The 16,716-nt window shown below is 36.2% G+C and overlaps 1 protein-coding gene across 2 annotated transcripts in view; it reads left to right on the forward strand.

The window, feature by feature from the left end:
* The window catches only part of LOC111872379 (cell surface glycoprotein 1), a 67,966-nt gene that overhangs the window by 45,541 nt on the left and 5,709 nt on the right, over window positions 1-16,716 (forward strand). Inside the window, exons 7-8 of one of the 2 annotated variants that reach the window (XM_023866199.2) lie at window positions 10,231-11,577; window positions 13,485-13,695. In XM_023866199.2, coding sequence (XP_023721967.1) covers window positions 10,231-11,577; window positions 13,485-13,695 — 1,558 coding nt within the window. The remainder of the gene's footprint in view (window positions 1-10,230; window positions 11,578-13,484; window positions 13,696-16,716) is intronic. The other variant, XM_023866200.2, reaches the window with a different exon arrangement.

Genomic DNA, 16,716 nt, shown 5'->3' on the forward strand with positions numbered 1-16,716 from the left:
CACATCATATGGCCTTTATCGCTCTCAACAATCTCGACAGACGTGAAACATCCTTTCCCTCAAGAGAATCCTACAAGCCACACCAGTTCTTCGTCATGTCATTGACGTCAATAGCCTGTCCTCAACCTACCGGTTTTGACTACCGCACTTCCTAGTGCTATTGACCTCAAGTTTCCTGTACTCACTGACCGTTCCCCCTCGCCCTTAGTCACACACCATATATGGCCTTAATCGCTCTCCACTGCTCCCATTGGTCCGTTCTCCCTAACCACCCCCCCTGCCTATTTCGTATATAAGCAGCACCTTCCACATCCTATCACCACAGCTACTGCTCTCCGCAGCTATTCAACTGCTCTGAAGATGGAGGCGCTACGTTCCTCCGAAACGTCGGCCAAAACGAAGAATACACGGTGCCTAAACCCAGAAGACAACTTTCTTCATGAGTTAATCAAGTTCAATGGAACAAATCCATCAGATCAGTTTCTGCAAAAGAATCAAGTTTCATGGAACACATGTTCGTTTAAGACTCTGTTGTGCTCTTCATTGGCCATGGTAGTTCAAGGAAGAAACAACACAGATAATTAAAAAAATATTTGATTAAAAATCGACTGCCTCTGTGGTCTAGTGGTCAGGATTCTTGGCTACAGACCCAGAGGTCCGGGTTCGATTCCAAGTGCTACCAGATTTTCTGAGAAGTAGTGGGTCTGGAACGGGGTCCACTCAGCCTTGTGAGAATAACTGAGGAGCTATTTCAAGGAAATATCGGGTCCGGTCTAGAAAATTGAAATTAATGGCCACGGGGATTCATTGGGCTGACCACACTACACCCTCTATCCGCTAAAGTTGGCACTAACTTCACTGACAAGCGGCGGTCGCTCGGTCAGTATAGTTCGCTTGCAGACTAAAACCACAGAGTTTTTTTTTTGTAGTTGTTGTTTGTATATGATTAGAAATCTAGAAATAGATGCTATCCATGCTGCATTGAACCCTGAGAGTTATGTAATTATTACATTCTAGTCATGCTGCTTATTGTTAAGCAGTGAGACATATCTTGCCACTAGAAGTAAGCAATCCTTTTTCTATTGTAGGCTAGTGGGGAAAGTAATGAAGTAGAGTGTTATGTGGTGAAAATGTGTACAGTCTACTGCATTATTACTGAAACACGTGTGATTTTGAGCACTTGAAATCTTTACTGGAAGTTGCAAGCAGTGCCTGAGATTTTCAAAAAAATTCTGTGGTTATTCTGCATACTGAAATTGAGAATCAACTGTACTACATGTTTTGTGGCGTTTTGTATAAGACTATCGAATTTACCGGATTTAGTTCAACTTTATTGAGTTCATTACTTTATTCCGATGCATAATCTCTTAATTTTATCTTCTCTGAATAATGGCTGCTGCTATTGGAGAGTCTCAAGACGAGGTAAGAATTTACTACTCTACTAATTTTTAATTTCCAATTTGAAAGAAATTTCAGTTGCAGGACTGATTGTTAATAGGGAGTATGATGCTACTAAGTGTAGGAAAATTTCTTCACTTCAGATATATTTCACATAATTAATTCAAGCACAACCATTTCAAGGCAAGATTAATCATTACTTTTAAAATGTTATATGAAGTGTTGGCATTCTTGATATAGCCTTGACACACTGCTATTAATGATCAGGTTTTCTGCTGTATATGAAGTTTTGCGGGGAGGCAGAAAATGTGAAAGTTGAATAGTCGTACAAGTTTTGTATTAAATCATTTAACATATAGGTTAATTTCTGATTCAGTTTCAGAAACTCAGGTTATTTGAAAGTGAGGTATTTTTTTAATTATGAACTAAACTTCTAATTGTGCTGATTTTAGCTCATGTGCCCTATTTTGAGGTAAATTAAAATTTGCAGAAGAACATGAAAATACATCAGATTCAGAATTATTATGTTATAACAACCGGATAATACAGTTTACCAGTACATGGGCTGGTAACTTGCAACTTTTAGTAGTTTCATATTTTATTTTAATGTTACTCTTGTGCCATTTAAATTCTCTGCATCCTGACATTATCCAACTAATTAATTAGGATGCCCCTACATGTTGTGTTTTAGTACATTAAACATGGCAGGTGACATTTAACTTTTCTACATTCTGCTGTGTGTCACATCACATTATTTAATTAACATAAATACCTTTAATATTGCTATAGATAGTGTTATTTTTCTTTGCTCTTTATCCTAGCATATATACTGGTAAAATAATGGACATTCAGACAAGACAGCCTGAATGGGTTTTCATAGTTGTAATGTTCTAGACCTGTATTTTGGGAGGTGCTTGATTTGAGTCTCGACTAGAACACTGGCTATCCCAAGTAAGGTTTTTTGTGACTTTTCAGAATCAATTCCAGGCAAATGCTGGCATAATATCTCAATTAGATCATGACTACTTCCTTCCAGATCTTTCCAATTCATCATTCATCAGTCATCCTACCATTTGCCACTGTATAATCTAGATATTGACAGTGTCATTAAATAACCCACCTAAAAACAGAAGATAAAGATAGGAGGACATGACCCCGATATAAAACACTTTTTTGTTTTTTGTTTTGCAAGGAATGCCTGTTAATTGAAGTAAAATATCGTTTCATCTGTATTGTTTTTAAAGATTATGCTTGGAATGAGAAAACCTATCATTTGTAACTTGAAGATGGAGGCAGTTAAGATCTTTGAAACATTGAGAGCCTCATGAAATATGACACTTAGCTATTTATCCAACATTTATAATTCTTTGCCGCATTGAACACAGTAGAATGCAGTAAAATTAAAGATCTTGTCACAGTTCATGTACTACAATGCAAAGTGTAAGGAATGTATAAACTGGGGTGCAATGAGAGCATGGCCTCTGTAATGTGATGCTGTATAATTTGGTGGATTAGATACCAATATCTTGAAGGAACTTTCTTCTCCAGCTTCAGGATCCAGTACGCTGAAGATGGGGGCACAAGGTTCCTCTGAAAAATAGGTAACTACTATCAAACTACACACTGTTGCACATGAGAAGACTATAATCTTAATATTACTGCCATTAGAATGTCAGATCTCATATACTAAAATAAGCTAATAGTTGCTCAGATAGTCAAGAAATTCCCAACATTTTTTGTTCAGAAGAGCCTTCTAGTGGCCGCTTTCCTGAGCTAGATGAATCCAATTCACATTCTCCTATCCTATTTCTATAAGATCCATCTTAATATTATTATTTCAACTTTGCCTTAGAATATGCAATTAGGAAGGTGCAGGGAAACCAGGTAGGACTGAAATTAAAGGGGACATATCAGCTGTTGGCCTATGCTGATGCTGTGAATCTACTGGGTGATAATGTAGATACCATAAAGAAAAACACACAAACTTTAATTGACGCAAGTAAAGAGGTTGGTCTAGAAGTAAACACAGAGAAAACTAAGTATGTGTTACTGTCTCGTCAACAAAATGCAGGGCAAAATCATGACATGAAGATAGGAAACAGATGTTTTGAAAATGTGGCACAGTTGAGATATTTGGGAACAACGATAACAGATTGAAACCTGATTCAGGAAGAAATTAAGAGGCGATTGAACTCGAGTAATGCTTGCTGCCATTCAGTCCAGAACCTTTTGTCTTCTCATATGTTGTCCAAAAACATAAAAATTAGAATATAGAAAACTATAATTTTGCCTGTGGTTCTGTATGGGTGTGAAACATGGTCTCTGACATTAAGGGAGGAACACAGACTGAGGGTGTTTGAGAACAGTGTGTTGAGGAGAATATTTGGACCAAAGAGAGATGGAATGACAGGAGTTTGGAGAAAACCGTGTAATAACGAGCTTCATAACTTGGGATGGTATGGATTGGATAGATCTGGCTCAGGATAGGGACCAGTGGAGGGCTCTTGTGGACACGGTAATGAACCTTCGGGTTCCATAAAATGCTGGGAAATTCTTGAGTAGCTGCAGAATTGGCGGCTCCTCCAGAAGAGCTCAGCTCCATGAGTAAGTAAGTAAGTATGTCATCTATGTGTTGGCCTTCCAAGTAGTTGCTTTCTCAGAACATTGTATGCATTTCCTGTCCCTTCCACGCATTCTGCATGCTCATCCAAGTTCAGTCTTCTTGATCTGTTCATCCCAGTAATATTTGGCAAGGAACACAAACTGTGAAGCTCCTTGTAAGGTTTGATTGTTTTCCAAGGAATCCATCTAAATGTGAGGCCCTATGCAACGCATCAGTACATGGTGATCTTATGATGTCTTTGTTAGCACCTTTATGCCGAAGTTTTAACCTGGAGGACAACCTCCCATTGGCTTTCCACAGCTGCTTAGTCAGTATATTTTCAGCTACTCTCCAAGGAAATCTCAGATAACCTGACAGTACCTGGATGAATATAAATGGCACAGCATAGAATTCAAGACACATCTATTTGAATTATTATGAATTCTGGTGTATTCTGTTTTTCAAACTGATGTTAATATCAGTGCTAGTATAGTGTGAGCAGTCAGTCTAATCCCTACACACCCTTCAAGTATTCAAATGGCACGTGACAACACTTGACGAATACCGCAGAGCAGGAAGAGTACAGTTGTCTGAGTTGTAACAGTGTAGTCTTGGTCTTACTGGCTGCTTGTTTGGCTTATTCCTTGGCCCTGAAGATGGAGGCAGTATGTTTCTCCGAAACAATGATGAATTACATGGTGTCCTGATGAAGAAGATAGCACTCTTCATAGTCACTGCTATGAGGACCTCAAATTCAGCAACAAAGCTTAGCTTTAGAACTATACTACTTTCCTCTTTCTCTCTGTTCCTGCCCCTCTTTTTGAACTATGGTATTGGCTCGTGTATTATTGTCCCTTTTGAATATTTTGGTGCGAGGTCTAGATTGATAGTTCTAACAGCAAGTGAAACAAAGGACCATTGAACTGAAGATGGTGTTTGAGTGGTAAGTAATGTGGTTCTATTTGGCCTTAAACCAGCAAGACATAGAGCCTTGTATGAAGCTAGTGCTAATTAGCTGTGCAGTGTGATAGAATACTGTATATCACTTGGTGAAACATTAGTTAGTTTTCAGAATCATAGTGCTAAACATTGCTTATGAGATCGCAACTCCTGCTTTTTATGAAATGTTGGTCACTTTTATCGATATTTAATTGAGCACGTTTGTGTCAACCCAGAGCACTGTATGAAGCTGATGTAATTAATTAGACAACAGTTAAAATGTCAGAACCTCAGTTATCCAACTTAATTGAAGAGATATTAAATTTTACTGAAAATAATATAAGTAATGTATTCTTTACCATGAATAAAACCAATTACATCACACAAAAAGCAGTTAATTGGGTTCTTTTGACCTTTAATATTTTATGTAATGGATATTTAATAAGAGCCCAGTATTATGGTAGCTCAGCCATCTTTTAAATGGAAATTAATTTCTGCTAATATGTTCTTCATATCATAACAGTTAATTGGCTGTAATCTAAACATATTATGCAGTAGTGTTAATAAAACTATTTTAAGTATCACAGCACCAATGACAGTTCATTGTAGTGCTTTGAAACTTGGTGATGTTAATTGTAACAGAAGTTTTAGAATGTTTATGTCTTTTAACTTAAAGAGGGTGGGAATTTCATGACACTTATGGTAACATTTAGGCTTCCTCCAACTGTACTATAATTACATGGAAACATAGTCTTAGACATAATCCAGTATGTGGTTTTCTAAGTGAGAAACAAGTATGTTGGTGTGGGCTCATACATTAGGCAACGAATTTTGGATATTGAAACTATTAATAGACACTTGTGAAGAATAGTGACAAAATGGTAAAATGAAAAATTTTGCTGAAGGAATAATGTAATGCATAAATGCAAGATTTTGTGTGTTTGATAACTGAGCGTCTTTCATGCTAGAAGTTAGAAATTTTGGCTAGAATGTTGCACTTAACAGTTCTTGATGTTTGTTGTGTACAGTGTGTATAAGGAATATGCATGTTAATTCTATGCCTGTTTTAAATTTACACTCTAAATGAGGAAATTAGCTTGAGTTCCTATACTATCTTTTTCTGTTTCTTAATCTTCTGTCTTTACTTTATTTTGAGATATTTTATCCTTTTTACTTTATATGTGTTTCATCATCAAGCTGAATGTATTGTGGAAGCTGACTTTCTTTCCCAAATATTATTTCATAATCTTTGTACATTATTTGAAAAACTTTTTTTATTTAAAGAAATTCTCCTTAATGTCTGGATATTGTGAAATGGTTATGAATGATTTTAAAATGGAAAGAAGAATTCTGTGTTTCAAGCATAGTATAAATGTTTCTGATGACAGCGTGTAATTGAAAAGTATACTATTATTTTTGTTATTGTCCATCTTGAGGTGCTTTGAACACGTTTCACAAAATGTACCTGTTTCTGTCATCATGTTTAAGGGAGGATATATTCCACTTATTTGGACCCATTAGAAAGATCTGATGTTCATCACTGGACACTAAAAGCAGTTTTTAGTAGAGCATGTATTCTGTTAATGTCAGAAATCATCAGTGGGATATAAGAAAAAATTGCCAATAAAAATTATGAATGAAACTGAAATCCCCTGTAACTTGGCTTACAATTCATCAAACATTCACTATCATGAAGTGTAGAAAGCTGTAGCAGGGTGTTTTGCAGGGCCAGTTTTACAGCTGTGGGGGCCCTGGGGCAATCAAAATGTGGCAGCCCCTATTAATATCTGTAAATTTAGGTTATGATCTTAATTGTTTTCGTTAGTATGTAATTGGAATTGCTAGAACATTCTGTAGAGCCCCAAAATTGATTTAAATTCTTTTCCTTAATTTGTTTTTTTCCCCTCATCTGTAACATATTTTTCAGTGAAAGATTTATGGTTCTCCTCATTCTGTCTTCCTCTTTACAGACAACAAACTGTATGGGATTTTCATTACACTTCCTGTTTTCCACCACTGAAGCCATATCCTTGCTATTAATATATTCTCACTTCCACCAGCATAACAGATATTTGTTGCTAAATCCTATCCAGCACTATGTAGCTGAATTCTATGCACATACAGTCAATTAAGATGCATTTTAATATTGTTCTTCCAGTTGTTCTGACTACCCGTTTTTATTACATAGTTCGTCTATGAAAATATTTTAACTGTATAGTCCCTCCTTTTATGTTAGATGCTCTGTGTTAATCACTTAGATTTAATGATTGTAACAGTACCAGGAAAGGTACATTAATTAATTTCATATTACATAATTTACTTAATTTCTGTGTTAGTCAGACTTCAGTTAGTTATTCTCCTTGCTTCCAGATACTTTTAATTTTGGACACGTAACTAACATATCTGTTTAGTCACCATGCATTTTTCACATATTGTTGTAACGATATTAATGGACTTTCAGTGCTGATTTTGTTTGCTGATTTAAGGCCATAAGTTAATTAACATTGTAGTTAGATCAGTAATTTTCCTTTCATTTGTCCTATCCAAATATATGAATATTCCTAACCTGTAAACCAGCAAACTCAGACACACAGTCTTGCATTTCTCATACAATTTCAGCACACAGTATCTCAATCAACACATCATTTTATATACACATGGAACTATCATTTATCTGTTCATGTCTCTAGCTCCCTTTTTATATAGTTAAAATATTACATGATGTATGTTAGGAAGATGAACAAGTCTTCTATCACTAAGATATTCATTAATTGCCATCTTCAGAAATATTCCATATTTGTTTGGAGATATTACTGTCCTGCTAGAATAATAATTGAATGGCTTTGAGGTGAGTTGAATTAACCTTAGGCCTCCATCCTTAGGATAGAAATTTCATACGGTAGCCTCCCCACCAAAGATTCCCATGAGATTTGAAGTTTCCATGGCCATGACCATGACCATGAAGGTCTTCCAGTATTTGATGCCCTGTAATTTAGTGGATACATGCCAACTTAAGATGGAGCCAGCAGGTTCCTTCAAAATATTGGTACCTGTCTGCAGTGCTACATGTTGTGGTATTCCATGTTCATATTCTTCATAGTTACCAGTGTGAGAACCTCATATCTCAAATTGTATCCATAGTTTGTCAGGGTTCCTAGAAAACTATGTAAGAACTTTCTCTCAGCAAAACTAACATAAGTGTGTGGACAGAGGGATTGGTTCAGAAGTACTCAGATTTTGATTTATCATGTACTTCACATATTCATAGTAAGCTTCTTGTTTCATGATCTGTAGTAAGGAAATAATGACCCTTTCAGTCAGTTGTGTCTTTTGTGATTTGTAACTAATCTATAAATTTATTGTGTAATTTGCTTCCAATCTTCTTTACCTAATGTAGTTCTGACACTAGAGTTTTGTTTGTGATGCACTTAATCCAAATCACTGTAGACTACTGGCTTTCCTGATTGAGTTTTTCTATATTTTCCCTCAGTCTTTCCAGGCAAGCATCTGTCTAGGATAACTTCATTCCAAATTTTTAAGTACTTGCCATTTATGTTTCTCCTCCCAAGTTGTTTGACCTGATAACCTCTGCAGTTGAAACAGCGTTGTTAAATAACATAAGAGCAAACTTGTCACCTCGTTCAGTCCTGTAAAAATATGTGGCTTATCTTGTAGTCAGTTAAAGTCTCTATAATCCTAATTTTCTTTTCATCTAATATTATGTCTTCTGAGAAATCTCTTAGAGTCTTAGAATGGTGTTGTGTCTATTTTTTTGTGTCCATAAGAAGTTTTATATTGTGATAGTCACAGGGATTCAGTGTTTAAAACAGGCATGGAATTTGATGCTAACTGTTTCTTCTGCAATACAAAAACATTAGATATATATGGAATTTGTAACCATTATATGTTGCTGCATATTCATGTCTGGCTCTCTCTTGTAGTACCTTTTCTTCATTCAAGGTTCAGTTTACTTTTGTAATACAGTCAGTTTGATAACTGGTAGTGTAAAATTCCATAATCTTGAATGTTGATTAAGCTTTTGAGTATAACTAGATATGAGCGAGTTACGTACTGTTTGAGGTATGCAATAAAATTTAATTGTAAAGTAAAGATGAACTCCTGTAACCTATGGATTTTGTTGTTTCTTTATTGTAAGTGCAAAATTTAGTTTTATTTAGATTTTGTAGTAGAAATGTGGTTAACAAAGCCATCCAATATATCTAATATAGTTGATTCGGAGCGATGATAATAATAATTTGCGGCGAGCCCTGTTACCGTTACAAAAGCAAAATATATGGATTGTTTCCTGGTTGCACAGTTCTAATGTTCTAAATTTTATGTACTGTATTACATCAGGTAAACTATTCCCACAGATCAATATTTAGAGGAAGGAAAGGTATGATTAGTTATTGATAGAGATTGTAGTTTTCCTAGTATTGAAATGTTAGATCATTACATTAATGTTACACCCAGTTTTATATAGATAAGTAACAAGACAAGTGTTCCAGATATCTATCAGTTTATATTCGATATCAACTTTCACCGATATTGATTTATAAGTATTTAATATTTAAAATGTTCAAAATTGTGTATTTTAAACAGCACATCTTTCATCCACAGACAGTAGTTGACTGAATCATAAATACGGTTCAAATTATGTCATTTTCATCCTTTTCCCTTTTATTGATATTTCAGTTTGGGTCAGATTCTGTTTCTGTTGCAATGTTAAAAACACAAATATTGTAAAACTACTTTCTCTATCATGTAATTGTAATTCTGATGGCTTGCCAATTGATATGTAGAAAGCTTAATCTGTGACAGACAAGGAGCCAGGATTCTTACAGACACAGTAGGTTATTTAGTTTGGAAACAGATATTTTGCATTTGTTGTGCACATACCTTCAGTTCAAAATTCATCTAATACAGACAAAGTACATTTCTTATTTATCAACTCTCTAACACTGATACAGCTGCTGTCTTTCATGCTGTGCGAATATCTCCAGTATTCCTGTATTAAATACTCTTATGAACTCATTACTTAGTATCCACTGGGTTCCTTTGATGTTCCCTAAGACAAAAATTTATTTATCTTCAGTATATACTATCATGTAAAAGTGATTAACAAAGTCTGGAATTGGTTGAACATAATTTTCATCGAAGACTCTGGCTTCTGAGTTGTTTACAAATTAAGTCTGGCAGATTATAAGAGTAGTTGCATATTTTCCTAATTTCTCTTTGTTTGACTATTTTTACTATTTGTTTACATTGCATGGTTTTGTTTCCATACCTAGGCCCAACGCAGTTCTAACGAGACTCGAGCACACACTGCTCCACAAACAGTTTCACATTTCACCAACGATCTGTTCCAAAGATTTCAACCTATGTCTGTTGATTCAGAATATCAACCCATACCAATCTCTCCTTATATTGAAGATCCAGGTTTGGCCTTTTGGGATCCCTGGGAAGATAGTATGGAACTTCCTGACAACACCAAATATAATAATCATTCTTCACACACAACTTTATGGAATTATCATGGATCAGAACAACAACTTAGAGCATTTGAAAATGATAAAAGACAATCTGGGTGGCAGAGACACACACATGATTATCAGAGTACTCAGAAAACTGTCATGTCTTCACATGAAACGTTCCAGACACAATCACATCATTCTCAGCAAAACCATCAGAAAACACTGCTGCATCATCAGTCATACCAACACAACCACCCTGAACTACCTCACCATAATGTACCACATCATCAAACTGAAATGCACCATCATGAACAACATTATCACCATGAACCACATCATCAAACTGAAATACACCACCATGAGTCACATCATCAGACTGAAATGCACCATCACAAACCACATTATCACCTTGGACCACATCATCAAACTGAAATGCACCATCAGAAACCACATGATCACCTTGAAACACATCATCAAACTGAAACGCACCATCATGAACCATATTATCACCATGAATCACATCATAAAACTGAAGTGCACCATCATGAACCACATTATCACCATGCAGCACACCATCAAACTGAACTATATCATGATCCACCTAATCAGACTGAACTGCAACATTATGAACCATATTATCACCATGAACCACATCATGAAACTGAAATACACCATCATGAACCACATTATCACCATGAACCACATAATCAGACTGAACTGCAGCATAATGAACCACATTATCACCATGAACCACATCATTATGAACTACAGCACCACCAGGAACAACTCAACCACAATCAAAGAGATCATAATCACCATGAACTTCATCAACACCACCATCACCAAGAATCTCCATCCCAGCAGCAACAACACCGTAATGATCAATACAGCCATGAACATAATGCACAACACCACACTAAACCACACACCCAAGAAACATATCACAGATATAATGTACCTACCCCCCAGAGGGAAGGTCAGAACCAACAAAAAAGACTGGGGGAACACACAGACAAAGGACCACATCCAGATGCACCCCCTCCTGCTTCCCTTAGTAGCAGTGCTACTAATAACAACAAGTATGTTAAAATATCCCATGAGCTTGAATGTTTAGTAGCTCAGCCAGCCTTGACGGGTGGATCATCTAAAGCTGCAGACCATGATGTAAGTAGTAGAGGATACTGCCAACATGAATGTTCTCCAGCTATATTTAGACACGTTTCCTCTTTATACATTGCCATTTTACCATTTCTCCATAATTTATTAATGTGACTCACTAAGGGCAGGCTCTGTTGGAATTTTAACATTTTTTAATTACTTTCAAGCATGAAATTTTGGAAGCAACATTACTGAGTCATGACACACACTGGTTATAATAGTAAATATAACTGAATTTTTCAGAAGTACTTTTGATAGATATTTTAATAGTACTACGTTTATTTATGTTATATATATATTAAGTAAGGCAGGCTCTCAATTTATCTAATATTGGGATATAAAATAATAGTAATAAACGGCTTAAAATTCCAGTCTCTGTCTTATCTGTGTAAAATCTTACATTTGGATTTTTTCGCTCCCATTTTTAGAACATGACACCAAAATGAAACAAGTGTCTAAAACACTTCCTTGTTTGGAACACAGTATTTTCGTACACCAAATTAAAGAGTCATGAAAATCACAGGAGAACACTTAATTTNCTTCATAACTTTTAAAATGAATTTGTGAATAGTTTGTTGTGAGTTTAGATGAGTTTATTGTTTTTCCGTCTCCATTACTAAGTGTTTTCGCCGAAAGTGACTCATATTTTCATTCCTTATAATTTATATTCTGTTTCAATAGAATGTTATCTGAAAGCGCAGAGGAATTGATTACATGGCAACAGGTAGCATTCTTAGTTTGTGACCTTATATTGATCCATGTGCTGGAAAAGACGATGAGTCATTCATGACTCAGTGGCTTGTCACGCTTAAAATTCATACCCTCTTACAGTCTGATTTGAAGATACTGTTGATGTGTATTATGGCAAGTCATTAAAAAATTCCTTTTTTAATACGGGTGCTGCCAAAACCTTCCAACATCAATGTTTATATGTGAAAAATGGTACTGGAGAATGTATTTGATGTATGTACAATCATGTATCTAGAAACAGTCTTCTGTTTTATTTAAATAGTATGTTTCTATAATGCAGCCTCATATATTTAACTAAATTACATTATGGCCTTTTAGTGGTTTAAGGTTGGACAACCCTGCAGTAGACAATCTGAGGATACTGTAAGAGATTAGAAATTCATAAGTGGTGTGGCACTGCTGATGTACAGTACATTGGCAAGAGGCTGTTTAATTTTTTTCTTTGTTTATTGTTTTGTACTTATTTTATTTATTTAATATGAGCCAGGATAGCACAGTTTATAGCGATTATTTATGGTCTACACAACAGAGGGGTTGGAGTTGGAGTCCTGGTAGGGTCAGAAATCTTTTCCTGTCTACGTTGTTCAGACCGGCTATGGGGCCCACCCACCCTGCTATCCAGTGAGTACCTGGGGCTCTTTCCTCAGGGATAAAGTGACCAGGGTGTGAAGCTGATCAATCTAACTAGTGCTGAGGTGAAAAAACTTGGATCTATAAATCCGCTCCCCCATCCTCCTTCATGATGTAATGCTTAATTATTTAAGCACAGGGTCAACTTTACTTTTTATTTACTTGTTTTTGTTAGTTAATAATTGAGGAGTAATTTCAAGGAAATAGCGGCTCTGGTCCATAAAACCGAAATTAACTACCATGGGGGTTCGTTGCGCTGACCACGCGACCCTCTCTATCTGCTAAAATTGGCACTAACTTCACCGACAAGCGGCGGTCGCTCGGTGAGTGTAGTTCACTTGCAGATGAAAACCACGGAGTTTGAGTTTGCTGAATAAGTACAGAGATAACTTAACCTTTACCACATCATTTGTTAATGTTATTTAAGATACCTGTATGTTTATGAATTGTTATCCCAAATGGATAGCTTGCTTCTGTGAGAACTGGTTGTAAACATCCATGTGCTATAGTGCATTGTATGTGTACTGTTGTAGCTGGGTTTGGCTGGTGCCCTTGCTCAAATGACTCTTGGAGTTCCTCGTTCAGCTGAACAGACAGCATTTGAGGAACACATGAGGAAACAGGCATGGGAGCAAGGCAACATGGACTACATGGGTCGTGACTCATTTGACAACATCTGGCGCAAGATTACAGAAACATTGGCCGAGGCACCTCCCAAACCAGAGACCCAGAAAGCTGCCACAGGTGGGAGTACATCTATTTGAAAACATCATTACTTCTCTACTACTGCTGTTTTTTTTTCCTGGCTGCAGCTCGATCTTATATTCCTTCTTCTAGAAGCTCATTTGGTTAATGCTTTGTTGTAGTGTTTATATGCATTGTATCTATTGCTTTCAATAATTGCTACTCAGTTGACAAATTTAACCCTAGAAGTGCCAATTGTCGAAAATGTTGGCCTTTACAGAAACGGTATTTCTGACAGCATATGACATCTATTGGCAGTTTACCTGAACTTCATAGTCCAGAAACATATGGAGGGACCCTTTTCTGTCCATTCAAATTTGTTGGGGTGTTTGTATGTACATTATTCATCCATGGTTTTACTTTGGGAATTAAAACTGGTGCTTCTAGGGTTAATATAGCATCATGTTATGAAATAATATTGACCAGAATGAAAATGGCTAATTTGATGGAGTTGTGCTGGTTGAGAGAATTGTCTAAAAGTTATTTTAGATTGAATATTTGGAAAGGCTGTACAAATAAAATTGTTCATTTTTATCCAAATACATGTAAAATATGGTAGTGGAAAGTGGGACAGAGGTCCAACAAGTTCACTTCCACAGGTGTAGCTCACCTCATACTTCTAACCTCTTGTGTGAAGCTCCGTAGTTTGCTGTAAGTTTTCTTTTTTTTTTTCTTTTGGAGGGGGGATGACCGGCTGTTTCAGTTTGGGAGAGAAATCGTTGCCTGAAGATAGAGATTAAAGATGTCTGGAATGTTAAACTTCTGTGGCTGGCAGCCCTTATTTTATTTCTTTTGGCCCCCGTAAAAGCTTTAAGGACCGCCTCTGTGGTCTAGTTGTCAAGAGTTCCTGGCTACAGATCCAGAGGTCTCGGGTTCGATTCCCGTCGCTTTCAGATTTTCTGAGAAATAGTGGGTCTAGGACGGGGTCCACTCAGCCTCGTGAGGATAAATGAGGAGCTATTTCAAGGAAATAGTGACTCCGGTGTAGAAAACCGGGATTAACGGCCATGGGGATCCGTTGCGCTGACAATGAGACACCCTCTATCCGCAAAAGTTGGCACTAACTTCGCCGACAAACGGCGGTCGCTCGGTCGGTATAGTTCGCTTGAGGACTACAGGTCACGGAGTTTGTTCGTTTTTTAAAGGCTTTAAGTCTTAAAAAGGTTTATAACAGAGGTCAAAAGTATGTAGTTTTACCACTTTGCATGTATGTAGAAATGTTTAAACAGATGTGTCAAAAGACGCTAACAGGCATATTGGCTAATGAGAATTTTGGTTGAACATATTGGTTGGCTCTTTGGAAGTATTTTTCACAGAACGGATTTCTAAGAACCTATCATGAACACTTGTTTAAGGCATTTTAAAATTTGTAGTGTCTCTGCCAGGTGCATTAATATTGCGTGCTTGGCATTATATGATTCATATTTTTGACATAGAATCCCTTAGGCTTCTCTCAAACATATCCATTCTGCGTTGCTGTGTAGGTCTGAATTTCAGCACTTTGAAATTTCTTTTATATTAAGCACTTGTTCACTCATGTCCATCCCTAATTCAGCCCAAGTTCGTTCACAGTCTCTCCTTTGTTTTAAACTGTCATTCAAATCACATTAAATTGCAAAATGTTTCAGTCTTAGAAAGACATCTTCAGGCAACTGTTCACCAGTTGAAACTGCCACACTGCCCAATTCCTATGCCAGTACATCCCATGCTGTCGTATATCGTCGTTCGCACTAAAATGTGTTTGTTTGAGAATGAACACTCTCTCTTCGCTCTGCTTCATTTTCATTTTGCGGCCTCCGTGTTGTGCTCCCCGTCTTGTGTAGTCCTCATTAGTCGGCTCTTATGTCCCTTTTATTAATTTTAACATAAAGGAGAGATTGTGAACGATTTGGGGTTGCATTAGAGACAGAAATTAATGAACGAGTGATACGTAAATGCAACAGGATGCTGAAATATAATATTTTATATTAATGGTGTGTGAAAAAAAAGAAAAGAAAAAAAGAGAACGTAATTATGGCATACTTGGCAGCATAAAGAGGCATAAACATATTTTATTTTGAGATAAGTATAATTTATTTTTCATAATGGAAAACTACATTTTCTCTTATGCTTCTTGTTCTCAAAACCACGACATTCTGCACTTAAGCAAAAATCACATTTTGTGTGTATCTTTATCAGATTTCGTAAGAAGCATAAACCAGATTGGTATAAATCAGCCAAATTTTATTAAAATAAGTTTATATTATTGATAATTTGAAAATCATGATTATAATATTGTCCGATTTTCATGAATTTTGATTCTCCAAAATGACTGATCTGGATTTGTTCATGTATGTTGTGTATGTCGGCAACAAAATTGAAGACTGCGTCTAATTTTTCTTATCTTTAATTGAACATATCTGGTCAATTATTTAGTGACCAATGCCAGCACAATTTCAAGTTTGCTTCAGTTGTACTGTTTTAGAGATCTCTGTATACTCAGTGGATATATGCAAAGTGCTTCTTAACTTCACTCACAAATGTAACTGTAACCATTTTTTCATGCTCACTCTGGATGTTTGTGTACGGGATGAAGTGTATTGAGGTGAGTACTGTAACACTTTGCTAAAAAGAATAATAATGCAAAAAACTCTTGCCTCTTACAATAATATTGTTAGTTATAGCTCATGCTTGATACTGTTTCTTCCTGTTTTCAAGCAGCTAAAGTGTGGCATAGTTCATTTTTGTAGTTACATTTAACTCTTAATTCAGAATTGCAATTGAATATTCTCACCAGATGAAACTTTGAATTTTATAATATTGAAATCCTTACCTAAGCAGAGCAGCCTTCACCCCCTCTCTTATCTATATAATTAGTAATTGTTTTCTTACATTTAGATTTTTGCTGGCTGCAGGGGCATTTTACCCAATGGAAAAAGTGGGCAATTCCCCAGGACTCCCATCACACCAGCGTTTATACCACATGCTTAAACCTCCCCACGCTATTTATGAATATTTTCAGAGTATGTCTTAGGGCATATA

Source organism: Cryptotermes secundus, unplaced genomic scaffold (genome assembly GCF_002891405.2).
Source record: "Cryptotermes secundus unplaced genomic scaffold, Csec_1.0 scaffold247, whole genome shotgun sequence".
NCBI lineage: Eukaryota > Metazoa > Arthropoda > Insecta > Blattodea > Kalotermitidae > Cryptotermes > Cryptotermes secundus.